The following is an 18292-nucleotide window of genomic DNA, read 5'->3' on the forward strand; positions in this document are numbered from 1 at the left end:
TAGAGCTTTTCTAAACATGCAAAGATGAAAAAACAAAACAAAAACAAAAAAAAAACAACTCATGACACCCAGCCTATTCGATTGAGTCCCCTGTAGTGGACATTGGGTCTCAGGAGGTCCTGAGAGAGGTCCTATGACTTAATTCGGATGTGGGTTTTGCCAGCAATTCAATGACTGATTTGAGAATGCGTGATAAATAAAGTTAAAAAAAAAATCATAGTGGACTTTTGAATTTCCTATATGCGGCCCATGGAAGAAAAAGTTTGGACACCCCTGACTTACAGTCTCCGGGTCCTGCGGTTGCTCCAGGAAGGCGGAGAACTCCAGCATTCGCAACTTGGAGCTGGCGATACATCTGCCCTGCCAAGGGGGGGCGCCGGGTGACATGGCCAGCCCCGCAGTGCTTTCGTAACCTGCGAAGTGGAACGGGGGGCATCTTGAGTGCAAAAGACGCAAAGATGGCCGCTTTGTCATCGTCACGTTCTCATCTCGTTCGGCCTGCGTGATGGGCGCTCTGTCAGCACGAGGAGAGCGCACCCACCTGTTATGGGGGCCGGGCCGGACGCTTGCATGGCGTAACTCTGTTGGGAGAAGGGCTTAATGCTGGGGGGGAGAGAGAAAGCGAGAGGCATGTTAGGAAGCGTCGCTGCGTTGTGACCCCATCTCGTATACTAATTGGACCGCCTGACCTCTAAAGGCGCAGGGGGCACGGCGGCATGCCTGCCGCCTGACAGCTGACTTTATCATTTACGCGGACATGCTCTAATTTGTCCAGCCCATCTGAAATGCATCTGATGCGCATTCAGCGGATCGGATGAGACGCGGATGATACCATCATGAACGCGGAGGGCGGATCACTCACTCTTCGTGGCCTCCTGGCTGTCCTGGAAGGGCCCCGTGCCAAAACTGGAAAAGAAAATGGACGGAAGAGCCGCGTTAGCCTCATTAAACAAGTTGAATAAGTTCCTTTCTTACGATTGATGCATTTTCAAATGCGATATGAATCCATAAAAGACACAACTGTGGGAGGGTCTCCATAAATGTATAAGAATAAATGTATAATAACAACTCTGACTTCAATTCTTGCTTGAAACTAGGACTGAGAAAAACCTTAACCTAGAAGTGTAAACTTCTATGTACAGTAGATGAAAACTCGCAATGTTCAATACCATTTTTTTATTAGACCGATACCAGTATGAATTCTAGAGCAGACACAGATACCAAGTTCTGATACCACTAGGTGTTTTGACATACCATGGACATGTAGGACATGTACCTTTTTGGCTCATGTTGCTCTAATGTTAATTTGTTGTTGATGTTTTTTTTTTTTACTGAATGTTATGACCAATGTGAAGAAGATAAAATTCAAGAAATGAGACTCAGTGCGCTTGTTTGCCTGCGTCCCTGAATGCTAGGTAGATCATTTTTCCAGGGACTGCGACTTTCAAATTAACCTGTGTGATCTCGTTATGGAAAAAAATCTCTTAAAGTTGCTACCTTTAGGCCCGAAACAACATCAACTGGGCGGATTTTTTTTGGATTACTGACATGTCAAGGTAAATACATAATTTGGTAACAATGAGCCAGAAAGTAAAAAGCGAACATAAAACACTTTGGAAGATCGAGAAGAGGAACAAAACAGATATGTTGACATTCAACAAACAAACACTCAAAGTAAAAAGTGAACTAAGTTATGCCGGTTAAGTAGTTGCAATATGAAGAAGATTTACGAAAGAGACATTAACGTTCAATTATTTGAATACATTTTACTGTGACATTTGTTACTATGTGTTAGTTTTTGCTCACGTCTTGTAAATGCAATTTGAAACCTAGACCTACTTTTTACTGCGCATTTTTTGTGACTCCAAACATTTCTGTTGGGACCCATAGCCTTTTGGTACTGCGAATACCAAGACTAAGACTTAAATGTTCCGTGCGGAGTGACTCACCCCACCAGTGGTGGGATAGGCCGGCCTGGAGAGCCCCTGGAGCGCCATCTTGTTCTGGAAGGCCGTGGGCGAGATGATCTGGGCCGAGGACATGGTGGCCATGCTTTGCAACGCCTTGTCTTTGGCGGCCTGGTCCTATGGCAGAGAGTGGGGCAGAGTAACGCAAACGGGGAACGCTCACGACTCCATCGAAAACTTTAGCGGGGCTCCTTAAGTAAAGCGGAAGGACCCGAGGCCAGGTTGCGGCACAGGTGAAGCTAAGGTGATATCACAGTCCACGGTTTGTTTTATCGCTTTACAGGGGCGATGACAAGCAGCCTCCGTTAGAGGACAAATCGGGTCACGGGGTGATATAATCGTTGGGGGGGAAAAGAAAACCCGGCAACGCACTAATGCCACCAAAAAGAGAAAAACAACATAGTCAGCTGCTGGTCAACTGTCTGCCCTGTGCTTTGTGGCAACGTGATACGCCGGCGACTAAATCCACTGCGGTTTCCTGAAAGCACAGCCGACTTGAACGGCAAGGCCACCCGCTGCATTCTTCCCGGCGGGGCTGGATGACACCAGGGCATACTTGAAATATGGCCGCGGGCGGAAAAGCATCCCGCCATCATATAGGCTAAGCTTTGGAAGCCCCAGTGGCTGGCGCGGCAAGGAAGCTCAAGCGAAGAAATGCAAACTGAGAAAGTATTGGAGCGGCTGGGATGACACTGGAACACTTTGAGTCTTAATGCCTTGCGGGGGATTCATTTGTTCCCTGACAATTGCGTTTTGTTTGCCCCGCTCATTATTGTACACAGTAAAGCCTCGGGCGGCTCCCTGAAATAAGTTTCGTGTAACATCACATTTAAAAACGTCGATTAGAGGCTGCAATTTCAATCGGCCAATTGCATGTGTGATCAAGTGAAAAGGGAAGGTGAATACATGACGTTATATAGCATAGGTGTCAATTTGCAGTCCTCGAGGGCCGGTATCCTGCAGGTTTTTCAACCCTCTCTCGCAAACACACCTGACTCAAGTGATTAGGATCATTTTCAAGCTCTGTTAATGATCAAACCATTTGAATCAGGTGTGTTGGGGAAAGAAAAACTGAAAACATGCAAGATACCAGCCCTCGAGGACTGGATATTCACACCTATGTTATACAGGAAAGAAAAAAAAAATCCTGAAAACATGCAGGATACCGGCCCTCGAGGACTGGAGTTTCACACAATGTTATATAGGATAGGAAAAAAAAAAATCCTCAATTCAAGGGGAAGTGCTGGACAAAATATTTGTTGCTATTTCATAAAAATAACAAATTAGGAAAAAAGTTTGACTCACGTAGCGTACCTTCAGCTTCACCTGGATCTCCCGGGCCTTCCGTCGGGCTAGAACCTGGATGTGACTGGACACCTGGACAACACCCATAAAAAAAATAAAGTTGGGAAACTAGAATATGTCAAGTATTTACCCTGCAAAGTGCTATGCCATTTATGTCTATTTTATTAAACTGATATCTCCAGGCGTATTTTATACAGAATCTCTAAGAGATAAATTATGCTTCATTTCTGGTTCATGTGCTGGTAAATTGGATCACTAATAACAATGTATATACTTATGAAACTTATTATTATTATTGTGCAAAATAATTAACATGATTGGTGTCTTCACATAAGGATATGACGTTAACCTATAATAACAACATTATGAGAGATACTTTGAGGAAATTTGTCTTTTCAGTGACAAAGTGGTAACTCTTTGTATTACTCAGTACTAAAAAAGTAGCTCTCAGTTTTATCAATGATTGATGTCAATAGAAATATGGTCAAACTTTGCCATCAAATAAATTCCATTTGCAAGCATTTAGGATGAACACAAGGTGCTGTTTTAATCCTCTACCTGTTTTGACAGTCTATTTTATTTTTAACCCACTAGTTTTTTTAATTTAATGCTTTTTCTTCGAGATCAATGGCCCAAATTGGGTCGTAATTGACACAAAGTGCTTTAAAAGATTGGTGATCCACCATTTAGGCATACGTTGCCTCCTGTTCCAATCAATTTACTCTTAATTTGAAAAAAAAAAACAATTTACTGTTAATTAAAAATCATTCCAATTAGTTTTGCTGATACCTGTCAATATCTTACGTACCCCCAGGGGTAAAGCCCCCCCCCCCCCCTCCTCCATTTGAGAGCCACATGCCTAATAAAAAAATACTGTGGTCAGTTTTTTTCCCCGTCATTTCAAACATATTTACAGTCTGTTCCATGGCCTATTGACCTATTCGCCCTATCTTCTACGACCTTCTCGTTGAAAAGTTTGGCGAGAAAGCGTGTGCATTTGGACCGAATGAATTGCGCACGCCGGGATCAATAAAGTTGCCCGGATCTGTCCTCGCCGCCTCTCTCATCAGCACTTTGACAGCGAGTGTGCCAGATGACTTAGCGGGGTCTCTATCCATGCACATCCATCAGTGCCACCCCTCCATCAGTCCCCGCGTATCAGATGCCACGCTCGGGGATAGCGTTGCAAATCCTATTCCCCGGCTTCGGACGACAACGCGTCCAACGAGGCGCAAAAAAGAAACCGTGCCAACATGCGATCCCGTTGCATCGACAGGCCGGGCGGCTGGCCTGGGATCAGTCATCGGGACGGAGGTTCGGGGGCCGCCACCCGGGGGAGTCGAGGGCATCACTCAGCGGGGGCGGACTCTCTGAAGGGCTTCAAAAATAGGGACGGCTCACCAGTGGACTCACCTGCTTCCTGGTCCGCGTTTTTCCAGTGCGAAGTTTGATGTAACGTGCGATCAGCTCGTTCCGTCCTGGAATGAAAACAATCGTTTTAAAGATGTCTGCTTTCTTTATTGAACAGAAAATCTGTTGGACGCTGATTTTTTTTTTTTTAATGATTAATAGTAATGTTCATGTTTTAGGTCAAAAAATATTATTATACACCATGGTTTTATTGGTTCGGCCCACTTGGGAATAGATTTTCCTCTATGCGGCCCACGAGGTAAATTGAATTTGACCCTCCTGGCGTAGATGCTATTTAGCATTAAGCTAACAGACTAAGTGTTAAGTAAAAAGTGCTAGTTATTGAGGAGTTGAGCGGAGTTTCTCCATCATACTCCGCTTGAATCACAAGTTTCTGCTTGCAAGACAAAGCAATATATTAAAAAATGATGGCATGTAAAAATTATATATACAGTATATATCCCAAATTAGGTTAAAATTGCTCTTCAGATTGGTAATAATAACTTCAGGGTCTAAAATTGCCTTTTATCTATTTTTTGCTATAAAATAGTTGATCATGTGATAATATTCAATCAAAGAACAACAGTCAGCAATGTAAGTAGTTATGAGAAGATATGAAGACCAATGTAATCCGGTAATGTTTTGTTTTTGTTTGTTTTTTTTGGTAGATATCGGCTTGATATCCCATCAGTATCAGATCATGACACCCGTTGTTCACATGGCTTGAAGAATAAATTGACCTTGGTTAGGTTCTGAATCTAAATCTCACATTCAACTCACAGCCAACCCAGTTAAACTGGCTTTGACGTTTTTCGCCGTCAATGGCAGTGAAGGAGTTAAGGTTAAGTTCTAGGAAATAGAAACCGCACACTCTAAATACAATTGAAATATTTTTACTTGATTATCCAATAAGCAAAGCGGCCCTTGCGTCCTTCAGTTTTTCCTTTATGCGGGACACTCACTGAGATAAAAGCCCGTGTCGAGATATACACGTAGAAGTCCACGTGTCACCGTGAAGGCCAGCTTGGGAGTCAAAGAGTGACACTTGTACTTACACAGAGGGTGGGGATCAGAGCACGTCCACTAATGACAGACGGCTCAAACAGGCCAAGCAGGTGGCCACCGCGGCAGCAATCAGATCCTCGGGACCCGACCCGGGACAGACAGCGCACCAAAAGGGGGGCCCGGTCTAGTGACGCTGCCAGGCAGCTGGTGTGTGTGTCAATGTTTATGGAATATGCCTTTACGCCCACAGTAAATCTTGGCCTCGTTCCCCTGGCCAGTCACCCGCGCCCGCCCCCTCGCCCGTTGAAGGTCTCCGGTTACGCCGGAGGGCAACGGTCACGCGGTTCCTTTTGGCCCCCGTCATCCTCACACCCAAGGCCATACTTTTCAAATCGGGAAACTAAAGCACGTAGCGATCAGTTGAGCCGTGATTGGTAATCGAAGCCCTGAGCAACTGTGATGTCATCGTCTGTAGAAAGCAAGAGGCAAAATGGCTGCCCCTGAGATGAATAAAAACAAGTGAATTTCGCTGCTTGATTCCTATTCCGCAAATGCAATTTTATTCAGAAAAAAAACATGTTTAAAATAGTATGGACGCATGAAACAAATTAATTTGATTAATTCATTTTTTTGAAAGTCCAGTTTTGCACAAAGGGCAGGATGTTGGATGAGTGGTTTACAAGATGGGTTTACAACAGTTTCTAATTAGTTAACTGATGCATAAGCAAGTTATGCGCAAGTTATGAATACTTGGTTATATTTAAAATATATTTAAAATCGTGACCCTTTTGGCAGTCCCCAAATTGTTGCATCATCAAAGTTAGCTAGTGAGTTTTAATGAGTTTGAATTGGTCAACCTTAAAATAAAAAAAAAATTAAAAAAAACATCCACTTTTAGACTGGTCAAGCGTACACATGTTCATATTTGGAAAAATATGAACTTCATCAAAATGTGACTTTCAAGGTTTTGACCCGACGCAAGTAAGAAGATTGCTTGACTTGACTTCCTCTTAAAATAAAGACTGCGGCTAGTTCATTCTTTTGTAAATAAAGAAATTACCATCCGCTGTTCAGATTTCCACATTGGAAAATGACTTAACGAAATAATGCAAGTTGATTTTGTTTTCGTATCAGATGCTCCGCCACTCCTTGAGCGGATGCTTTGGGGGAAGCTCCCATTAAAAATACTTTCCAACACACCCACCAAATGAGAAGCGTTGAGATCATCCAGTGAGAATTAGCCAGACGGACGACCTGTGCCAACCGAGGCTTCGGTGTGACGCGACGGAGGTTTCTCAAGGGCGCGCACAAAATTAGACCAAGACGCTCATATTTGAAGACTTCCAATCCTCTAGGTGGCGGTAATGCACATTACCAAATAGCTGAAGAGCATTTTTTTTTCTGTCATTTTTACATGTGTAAAAACTTTATATTAACAAGGGTGTGTAGACTTTTTTTAATTTGTGTCCCCAGAGTGAACAAGGCCATTTTGTGTAAGTCATCAGGTAAGGCTCGTAAGAGCAAACCCTGGAGTCCCCCTCTAGAGTCAATCCTTGGACCATGCAGGTCATAAATCTGCATCAATAGCCCAGTGTGATCAGTCCCCCTCAGTACATTCCTCACATTCCTATGCACTGACACCGGCTTCTGCATCTGCATCTGCCGATCCGAGATAGCCGCACAGGTCCATATTTAATAAAACCAAATACTAATCGGGCAAAATTCATGGCACATATTTGAATATAAATCAGTAGTAGCATAGCGCAGGCAAGCAGAGTATGAAAACTGAGCAAAATGCCATTTTTGTTCCCTTAGCGCCATCAATTTTGCTTGCAATGCTCAGACATTCTGCTCAGGAAGGTCATTAAGGTTGATGGAATGTCTTGGTTGGGTGTGATTTCCCTAACCCCGTCATAATTTGTTCAGCTAAGTGTTCTCTGAAAAGACGCGTGTCATATATCGACGCTAACAATGGGTCAAACACAAAGGGGCGATGATGCAAGAAGTTCAGGGTGACTGAAACGCTTCAGTTGTGCTAATGATATCGATATATGCACTCTACAACCAACTTGAACACCAAATATTTCATCATTTAAATTCAGTTTACATTCATTTACAATATTGACTTAAAATGACTATTTTTACTTTATAAAAATCAGTCATGACAAAAAACAAGTGGTTCTAGAAAGCTGCCCTGCAGAACTCCACTTTTTTTCATGTTCTGTTGTGGTCAAGAGTAAAAACAAATAGCAGCATTAGCAGCTAGAAGCACTCAACTGGCTTTAATTTAATTTGCTGGCTAGAGTCACATGACTTTTGAAATGCAGTTGAATGGATGTAAAGGACAAGCGACGCAGTTGCTGTTCCTACTGATCACTTTTCAAGAAAACAGGCTTGCTCAAATGTGCTGCTTTAGCCAGCGAAAATCTCTTGATGTCATTTTGTTTCATCAACCACATGGGATGAAATTGATCTCAAATCACAGTTGTGTTTCTGGGGAGTAAAATACACATTTAAGTAAAAGAAATGTCCATTTTCTGTGGGAAAATGAAGCCTCATGAACCACTTTTCATACTTTTTTTTGCTCTTCTAGTTGTTAAACCAAGAGCACCTTCTAGAGCACAGGTGTCAAACTCAAGGCCTGGGGGCCAGATCCGGCCCGCCGCATCATTTCACGCGGCCCGCGAAACGCCCATTCCAATTCAAGTTTCCGGTCAAAATATCACATTTGTAAGTTGTTTTGGGGGAAAAAGCAAGCGCTTTTTACCCTACCCTATTTCTGATTTCAAAACTAGTTGGAAGTGTGACAAATACAAACAAAATGTATTTTATCACAGTCATCCCGGCCCTCTGACAAAAACTGTAACTGCAACGTGGCCCTCGATAAGAACCAGTTTGACACCCCTGTTCTAGAGTATGAAAAATGTTATACTGTAAGTGGTTCGTTCATGAGGCTTCATTTTCACATCCCAAATATCAAGCTGATGATGACTATTTCTGCATTCTTGGTGAGTAACTGTCTCTTGCAACGCTGTTATATAATTGCAAACTCTCCTTCCTTCAGCCCTTGCGCCAGCGGTTCCACTTCAAAAGTACACAGGTCAAGACTGACGTTGAATCTCTCACTCGACTGTCAAAGTTTACACCCGAGCGAGAGGACTCCCTGTCGCTTCCCACTGACCTTTTACATCACATTTTTAATGAGAATCCCTTCAGAGCCATATAGCATATTTATATCGGCGCACGAAAAGACAACAATAGAATGACAGGCTGCGTGCGCAAAGCTTAGCGGGATAATGTTTCGGTGTGTGCATATTCTTTGTTTGCGAAACTGTGTGAAAATCCTGTCAGTGTTCGGGGAAGCTTTGTTGACTTCATTCACAACAGCAATGGAAGCCCCCCCCCCCCACATGAGAAGAACCATCAAAATCCTGGATAAGAGCTGCTCTCACAGCTGTTAGCAAGAGCTAGTCAAGTGTGATGAAACCAAACAGCTGCGTCAAACAGGATGGAAGCAAGTTAGTCAGTAAATAATGCTGATTGAACAGAGGCATGAAAATCTCATTTTCTACAGCGCGTTCCACATGCGTACATTTTGCACTTTGCGCCTCGTGTAAACAGAGTCGCTAAACTGAAAATCAATGGCTATTAAACGTTTGTGTTTGAGGGTCCCGGGTTTCGTTAGAATTCATCCATACGGGATAATTGGCATGGCTCAGCCCGTTTTCGGAGGACGAAGACAAAAAGTATGAGGAGCCATGTCAAGCGTTGCAACAACAGAACAGGCTAATGTTCTACTTAGGCCAACTTCAAAATAAACACACCAAATATTATATAGTCCTCAAAACAATAGCCTTATAGGCTTTTATTTTGAAGTTTTTCCTCAGAACGCTAGATGCATCATGTTTAGTGTGATACGCTAAATGCTCCAGTAGCGCCTGACACAAGCGTGTGACGTATGGTGCATTCAAATGCAGTCGAAAATTTCAAACTCACACAGAATAAAAGGACATTAATTATGAATAACTGTAAGAATAAGAATTATAATACTTAATAAAGTCATATTGGTATGGGCCAATAGGAGATGAAGACCCACAGTGTTGGTTTATTTTTCATGCAGTTTTGAAGCATGAAATTCAGAGTAAAACTGAATATTATGCTGCAAAAGTTTGTTTTCAATTGTTTCTCAAAATGGGGGTTCCCAAAGATATAGAGTTCAAAAATTCGTACCAAAAAAAGAAAATATTTCGACCTCGGGTTTCTCTATGTACAAGGAAGAAAAAAAAAAATCCCCAAAAATAAAATTGAAAATTTCACCATTTTATCAGCCCCATCCAATTTTATACTCTTGTGGTTACGAATTATGGAAATTCCTTTGATTTTTTTAATGTTACTAAAGAAGAATCAATGGGGAAAAAAACACTAGGCAGCTGAAATTTCCAGCAGATGACTAAAACGTGTAAAATTTCAAAATGCAACGATTCTGACATTGCTATGCGATGCGTGCGAGATTTTGTGTACAAAAATATCAAAAATCATTGTCCAAATTTTGGACCATATAAAACCATTCTAATTACAATTTTTGAGATGCATTTTAATAAGATTTATTATATTGATTCTCCTACGATTTTTGCAACATTCCGTTGAGCGGCAGTCAAACTATGTCAGCAAACAGAAAATTCTTTGTTGACCTGTGTTTCACCTCAAGACAGTAGGTGGCGGTAGAGACCAGTTAATAGCTATGCCTTAACGTGTCATCATCATCTCACAGACTACAATGACAGACCACAACATTTTTTCCATTTTTTTTGTGGGTGTTAGCCAATTTAGCATTTCACAATAGCATTTACAAAATTTGGGAAAAAAATGCAATGTGTATAGTTTGCAAAGTTTGCAAAAAAAATAAAATAAAAACAATGCTCCACAAATGTAGAAAATTGCTCATATGAAATCAAAGCTTCACAAAACTGCACTGTCCTATAAGCGACTGTTTATTTTTTTCCACGATTCCAGCATGAGGCCAGCGGTCAGAGCGCAAGGCATGTAGCTTGCTGAAAGACACACAGGGCAGGAAATGTTTTGCTTGGCAGACCTCTGACGAATTACCACGGGCGCACGGACCGCCGCGATATCCTCAACGCCGTCCCTAATGAGCCCGCTACGCCTGCTGAGTAATGAGCTCAAGGGCCGAGAAAAATGTAGCGAATATACGGCGGGGACGGGTTGGAAAACATTCCATTCAATTACGGAATTGACAATGGGCGCGCATTCCTTCGACGTTACGGCCCCGACTCAATGTCACCGTCGCGGCGAAGAATGGCATTCATTCCACAGCCGGGAATTCGACCTAAAATTCAGAATATGTCGCCGGCAGATGTATTGTTATTTGGCTGTTTTGGCTGCGAGTCCGTATTTAGCGAGCGGAAGGCCACAGAATAACCTTTTCAAAAGAAGCGGCCGATTGCCGAGGGGACGTTTCGTTCGGCCGCCCGAGAGATGACGAGCGGGCGGCGCCGCGACAACATGATCAACGGGAAAGACCCGGAAAGTGGACTCGCATTGATCGTGGCCGCTCGAATGACTTGAGTTGCTGGCTGCGGGTGACCTTAGATGGTGATTAAGGAGACGCCATGACAAAATACCATAACTGAGGTCCCGGTTGTTGCGATATCAGTTGCCATGCAGTTGCCATGCGAGTGTATAAAGTCATAATTAGGGTCGGATTGATACGGATTTTTTTTTTTTGAGAGAGAGAGTAAAAAAAAATACAGATTAAAAAAAAAATCCTATGGGTTTAGGTTCACATAATTAATGAAGTGAAAAGGAGGTGAATTCTTGTTTTATGTGGTTGTGGTAGTGGTATTTAAATGGGTGTTATTGATGTTTCATTTGCATTGCAAAATGCATTTTAAGATTTATTTTTTTTTTTGAACAAACTGTGATTTTCAGTTGTGTGTTTAACTAAGTAGTGACATCCAGGTCAATTTTTCGCATTGCTCAGCTAATCACTGCTTGTAAAAATTAAGATTTGCTTTGATTTGAATGAAATGTCTGCAGAATTACATAGACAAATTTTATGATACATATTTCATGTTACAAAGTTAGGTTTGGGATTTATGTGTAATTAAAAAAAACGATGCCAGTGTCACTTTTACACCCCTGCAGTAAATGCTTAGCTGTCTTCCTATTTTTATTCAGTCAAGTTCTATGAGTTTAGTTTCCAAGTCTATTTTTTGTATTGCGGTTATCTGTATTTGTTTACTTTTCCATTTCTCTGCCGTGCATGCTTCTGGGTCGAAAACTTTCTTTTCATATGACAGGTTTTCTCATTAAGTTCCAAGATTTGTGAAAATAAAGATGGAACAATAACATGAGATAAAACCAATTAGATACAGCCATAAGGACGATTCTTCTTCACGGTTTGAATGTGTGCAAAGATGTTAGGCTTCACAGGTGTGAATGTAGCAGAACAAAAAAGCAAGAGGCTTGAATATCACATGATATTCACAGTACATGATATTTACGAGGTCATGTCGGACTTGAAAAAAAAAAAAAAAACACATTTTCTGCGCTATAAGGCGCACCGGATTATAAGGCGCACCCTCAATTAATGACATATTAAAACTTTTTCCATATATAAGGCACACCGGATTATAAGGCGCACCCTCAATTGATGACATATTTTACAATTTTTTCAATCAAAATATAGTAATACTAAAAGTAATAATAATAACTCAAATAATAACTCTAAAATCTCAAAATAGCATAATAACTCAATGTCAATATGAGCAACCTTGTTCAACTGTAAACACACAAAAGAAACAGGTAAAGCTTACTTTATTACTTCATTCCCCATCTACGGATTTCAACATTGATCCATATATAAGGCGCACCTGATTATAAGGCGCTTTTAAAAAAAACTAAGCCTTTTAGGTGCGCCTTATAGTGCGGAAAATACGGTAGTTCAAGATTAAGATAAACATAATATAAACATGTGATAAACTCCTTGAGATGCAACATCTCATTGCCAAAATGGGTGCCAAATCCCAACTTTGAATCCTGACCCCTAAACCCATCCATATATCCCCATGGCTTGGCTGAAAATGGAAGAAGAACTGTCCCGTTAAAGACGGGGAGAATGATTTTGAAGCAGGGAGGTGAGGACGAGCTAAATCCCTGAAATAGCGCTGGTGCGCTGCGGGGACAGGTGTGAACGAGTCGTGCCGGGGGCCCCGAGGCCACGCAAAAAACCACTGTCCACCTTGGTGTTTATTTGTCCGCCTCCCCCTCCGGCCGCTCAAAGGGTAAACGTCTATTCTGGTTTAAGGTTACAGCTGAGCTGCCTTGAACCCCCGGACTACCAAGTGCGCATGCCATTCCTGTCAGGCCAGTACGCTCCCTGGTGCACTTCGCCCACCCCCTCGGACCCCTTCAACCGGGTACACCTTTTTTTTTTTCTCTCTTTTAAAACACCCACCCATCACTTTCTTTGCAAAACTCTTCATTCCTGTGACAAACGATTCCCCTCCGATGTTGCGGTTTACGGCTTTAGAAGAGTTCTAGTGCCAACCCGAAACGGGCGACAAGCTCAGAAGTTGGCAACGCTAACAGTTAAAGTAGCGCTTTGGCACAGTCGCAACACAAGCCGATGACAGAGCTCGTCTGATAGCGCCAATACTTCTGTCCAACGTGTTTTCCGACAACCGGATCCGTTCGAAGCCATTTGTTAGCGAGCATCTTTCAGCGACATGTCATGGAGGAACGCCAGCTTACCTTTGCGCACACCTGCTTCCTACCACCACTACGCAACATTCTTTGTAGCTCAAGCAAAGTTATCCCCATTGATTATTTTGCGGGGATTTAATATATAACATATTTTCCGGACTATAAAGCGCACTGGTATATAAGCCGCAGCAGCAAAATATGAGCAAAAAAAAAAAATATTTTGATAAGCCGCACTGGACTATAAATCGCCGGTAATTACATCAGATCTTTATGCAAAAAGATGGTATATGAAGTTTATAATTTTTTTTTAGTTATTTAATTTTTTTGTAATTGTCTGCCAACTGCAACATATCCTCTCTTTAACTGAACATGACTGCATTCTTCGCCCCACATATTTATAGAATATGGATAAATATCTGTTAGTTAAACAGCAGTTCAAAATCGAAATCAATACTTCAATAGCATCTTTTTTTTGTCTCCCTTTGTTTATTTTATTTTTACTGAACGTAATAACACATTCTACATAATTCATATACAATTTTCAATACATAAATAGAACACATATACTGTGTATTGTATATCAAATTTACACATCACAAATTTACCCAAAATTGTATACATTCTCCTATTAAATGTATATATATATATATATATATATATATATATATATATATATATATATATATATATAACTCTTTAGTATATTAACTCTTTTTGAGCCCAACTATTGACTCACATCTTTTCAGTTGTATTTGATAGTTGTTCCAAAAATCAGATACACACACCAAAAAAAACGCAAAAAAAACAAACAAAAACAAAAACACAGATAAGCCGCACTGGACTATAAGCCACAGGGCTCGAAACATGAGGAAAACATCACAGCTTATAGTCCGAAAAATACGGTACATATGCACATAACCGGTACGCGTGCATGACAGAAATCACTGACTGCAAAACGTCGCATGCCTCACTTTGCGCATTCGCGTGCCATACCTAACTTTTATGGAATTATATATATGCGCAAGCAATGAAAGATTTGGAGCAAGCGGGGATAGATTTGGAGCACAGAAAAAGATTTAGCCCGCTCCAAATCTCTCAATGCTCGCTCACGATACCCCTCCCTCCCTCGCTCGCTCGCTCGCTTGACCCTCCGCGCGATCAGCTTGCAAATGTGCCACAAAGCCAGCCAATCAGTGCTAGCAAAAGTACACTGATTGACTGTTCGGTTTCCAATTAGATCACTTGTTACGTTCGCCCAGAAAAGCGAACCAGATGGCGTCACGCTGACTTGGGCTTATATCACTAAAGTACAAAAACTAACAAGGTAGTTCTATCACACAAGACAATAATAATTATAAAAATAATGACTGCGTCTCGCTACTCTGGTTTGATACCACTTCAAATATTTATCTAAAATCTCATGAATATTTCTAGAGCAGAAAATAGTCTGCTGGCATGCAAAGTTTAGATTTAAGTACAAATTTAAAAAACGTGTGGGTCATTTCCACAACCGATGAAAAGTCTATGAATATCCTTCCTGATATGCAGGACATCATCATCTTATACCTCATATTTCATCTATCCACCATTTTCCATACCACTTATCATGTTCAGGGTCACAAGGGAGCTGGAAGCCATCCGGCTGACTTGGAGCCAAATTGGAGCGTCGGCCTCTGGACAGGTTGCAATACAACACCAGCTGCATGAAAATCAGCTATGTGATCCACTACACTACTAAATCTAGACTTATGAATTCAATTTCAAAGAATAGTTCAACTTTGTTCGCTTATGTACCCCCTTTGGTTTTTTTTTTTTTTTAGTATTCAGTGACCAATGCAAAGCCTTTTCAGGTGAAAAAAAAAGACCGTGAAATCCCTGTCTGACTGACTACACTTTGGACCGACATTCGTCGTCGTTATTTTACCCTACAACTCCAGAAGATACGTTGTGCAACATCAACTGTTTTGTTTCTGGCTTCTCTGCGGGAAGCCAAATCACGCATTCACATGAACCTCAAAATAATAGACATGCAATATTTGACAGTCACCATTCCTTGCAACATGTTCCAATTATTTTGCTCTTAATTTGAAAAGTTGCCTTTGTCCCTGTCACAGCATTAAGAAGCAATTAAATTGCCGATTCATGAAGAAAACCTTTTAAGATGAAAACGAATTTTTCCACAACAAATGCCTGCGCATCTGTTGGTGAAGTTCTGGCCAACAACGTGTTGCGTTGAGGGACCGAGTGGACGTGACAGCTGTGCGAGAAACAGAAGAAGGGTGTGTGTGCGCAAGTGCGTGAAATATGGGATGTCATATATCCGCGAGTGAAAGCGCTCAAGGGGCGTGGCGTACCGTACATCTTGCCCTCATCAGAGAGGATGATCTTCCTCCGGCCGCAAGGCGGGTAGATGGCCAGGGCCTCCTGGAAGCTCTGCTCGATATCCGGGCTCCACACCCCCTCCGCATCGTTCTCCAGGGGCTTGTCTAGCGGGTCCCCCAGCTCCTCGCTCCCAGCCCTGGGGGAGGGAGCCGGCACCCACTCCGTAGACGTGGTGGGAAGATGGGACGGGGACCAAGGGGCAAGGGGTGGATGCTTGGGCGCTGGGGGCGGGGCTTCGGGGCAGGTGAGGATGGAAAAGAGTGATCGGCTGGCTCGATTGAGCTCTCCTGCTTGAATGGAATCCACCCGTAGGATGTAGAAAAGCGCTATAAAAAGGCAAGAAAATGACTTGAATGTAAACATAAACACTGACTAACTTCAGAAATTTGATGACAAAAAAGCTCCATTCGACATTCAAGTACAAATGGTAACGTAAATATATTTAGCTTATGATCAATGTTTGACACACGGCCACTTGTGTACTTTCAATGACTTTATTGAACAGTTACAAAATAAACACATGATACTGTAAACGTTCAGGCATGTTGGCCGCAAGAGTGGCTAACGGTTAGCCAGCTAATTGGCAGTCCTGCTAGATACACAACTGGGCTCACAACAGTCAAATTTACTATTCATTCATTGACACCCACATCACTCACTAGGCCACCAATGTTCATATATTATATAAACTATTTTTATACACACACACGCACTTACACAAATAAAGTTTTTCCGCACTATAAGGCGCACCAGATTATATGGCGCACCCTCAATCAATGACATATTTTAAAAACTTTTCCATATATAAGGCGCACCGGATTATAAGGCGCACCCTCAATTAATGACATATTTGAAAACTTTTTAAATCACAATATAGTAAGATTCAAAGTAGTAACAATCATATCTCAAATAATAACTCTAAACTCTCAATAGCATAATAAGTCAATGTCAATATGAGCAACCTTGTTTAACTGTAAACACACAAAAGAAACACGTAAAGCTTACTTTATCACTTCATTCCCCATCTACGAATTCTCAATATTGATCCATATATAAGGCGCACCTGATTATAAGGCGCACCATCCGTTTTTTTTTTTTATATAAGGCTTTTAGGTGTGCCTTACAGTCTGGAAAATAGGGTATATACTGTATAAATGCTGGTTATCAAAATTCCTATCACTTTATAAAGAAATATAGAACACTTTTTCAAATTTATATTGCAAAAAATGCTCTCCCATTTTCTTAAGATTTGTTTTTGTCAGAATATGAGTAAATATAGGTTGATTGTTTAACATCAAATCAGATGTTGATGTTCAGTTTGGTCTGTAATTTGTCATAATATTAGTTAAAAAAAAAAGTCGATTGTTTAAAATAAAAGCTGATGTTTCCATACAGGACTAAAAAATAGGAAAACACGTACTGTTGCGTAGCTGAAATTTGGCGCATTTTAAGGTTTTTAAACAATCGATTATCGAAATGATTCAACTAACTTTTTCTCCCAAATTTGTTTCTTAATGAATTAAATCTTTTGTAAATAAATATTTCTTATGTAAATAAATAATTGCTGTGTTAATTATGCTAGAGAGATAAAAAAATATATATTTTTCCGTCATATCGTCCAGGCCCATCCCACCACTTGATATTGCCGTAAAAACGTCGACTAGCCCCCAGGTGTCCGTAGCAACGTGTAAAAGTGAGTTTGATTGAGTTAGTGCAAGCGAGAAAACAAATAAAGCGGCGCCCGGTGTGAAGATGAGCTGGAAAGGGGAAGGCGGGGGCGCCAAAGGGGTCCAAAGTCAATACACGGGGAGACACATTAAAAAGGGATCAGCATTCACACGCCAAAAGGAACATAGCAGATTATTAATTCTTGCCGGAGCTTTCGAGTCATGAATAATTCCCGAGTTGGAATTTCTATCCGCGCAGAAGCCGTTATCCAATTAATGACCGAAACGCTTGCGATCGGCGGGAATCGGGCGGAAGCGCAGACATGTCCAGCGACAGATGGACATCCTGTTTGCGCCGGGCACAATGTTGTTTAGGATGTGCGTGTCAAATGGAAAGGGGCCAAGACGGAAGCTCTTTCTGGACAAGAAGCTCATGAGTCAGTACAATCGCGGCTTTGTCCCGACAGGGCTCCCCGGCCTGTCTGTCCATTTAGGGCGAGGAAAGGACACGGAGGGCGAGCCGTGACGTCACTCCTAAGTCCGAACATGAGTGTGAGTTACGCGTGGAGGAAGGATGGCGGCTTCCGGGCAGATTAGACCGGGGAATGGGTACAAGTGTGCTGGGAAGTCCTAGGAGAAGCTCCCGGGGAGAACCAGAACTTTCCGGCCACTTTTCCTACGTTTATACTGTACGGTCAAGCGGAGTAATCTAGAAGACGTCATTTTTAGGATTTCGGTCTTTGTTTGACCTCTGGAAACTGTTGGGTGCTCCAGGACTAACAATACTAAAAGCTTTGGGACCCAACAGAAATGTTTGGAGTCCCAAAAAAA

At 41.8% G+C, this 18292-nt stretch overlaps 1 protein-coding gene across 3 annotated transcripts in view; it reads right to left on the bottom strand.

The window, feature by feature from the left end:
* Positions 1 to 18292, bottom strand: part of tead4 (TEA domain transcription factor 4) — a 37358-nt gene that overhangs the window by 12945 nt on the left and 6121 nt on the right. The window contains exons 2-8 of one of the 3 annotated variants that reach the window (XM_088416848.1): positions 15767 to 16120; positions 4686 to 4750; positions 3282 to 3344; positions 1950 to 2084; positions 863 to 906; positions 542 to 603; positions 283 to 413 (exon numbers count right to left, since the gene is read on the bottom strand). In XM_088416848.1, the coding sequence (XP_088272974.1) occupies positions 283 to 413; positions 542 to 603; positions 863 to 906; positions 1950 to 2084; positions 3282 to 3344; positions 4686 to 4750; positions 15767 to 15773 (507 nt within the window). In that variant the 5' untranslated portion in view covers positions 15774 to 16120. Of the gene's footprint in view, positions 1 to 282; positions 414 to 541; positions 604 to 862; positions 907 to 1949; positions 2085 to 3272; positions 3345 to 4685; positions 4751 to 15766; positions 16121 to 18292 lie in introns of those variants that run through there. The other 2 variants (XM_088416847.1, XM_088416849.1) reach the window with 2 other exon arrangements.

The sequence above is a fragment of the Hippichthys cyanospilos genome, chromosome 6 (assembly GCF_059441005.1).
Source record: "Hippichthys cyanospilos isolate Australia breed blue-spotted pipefish chromosome 6, RoL_Hcya_1.0, whole genome shotgun sequence".
NCBI classification, from domain to species: Eukaryota; Metazoa; Chordata; class Actinopteri; order Syngnathiformes; family Syngnathidae; genus Hippichthys; species Hippichthys cyanospilos.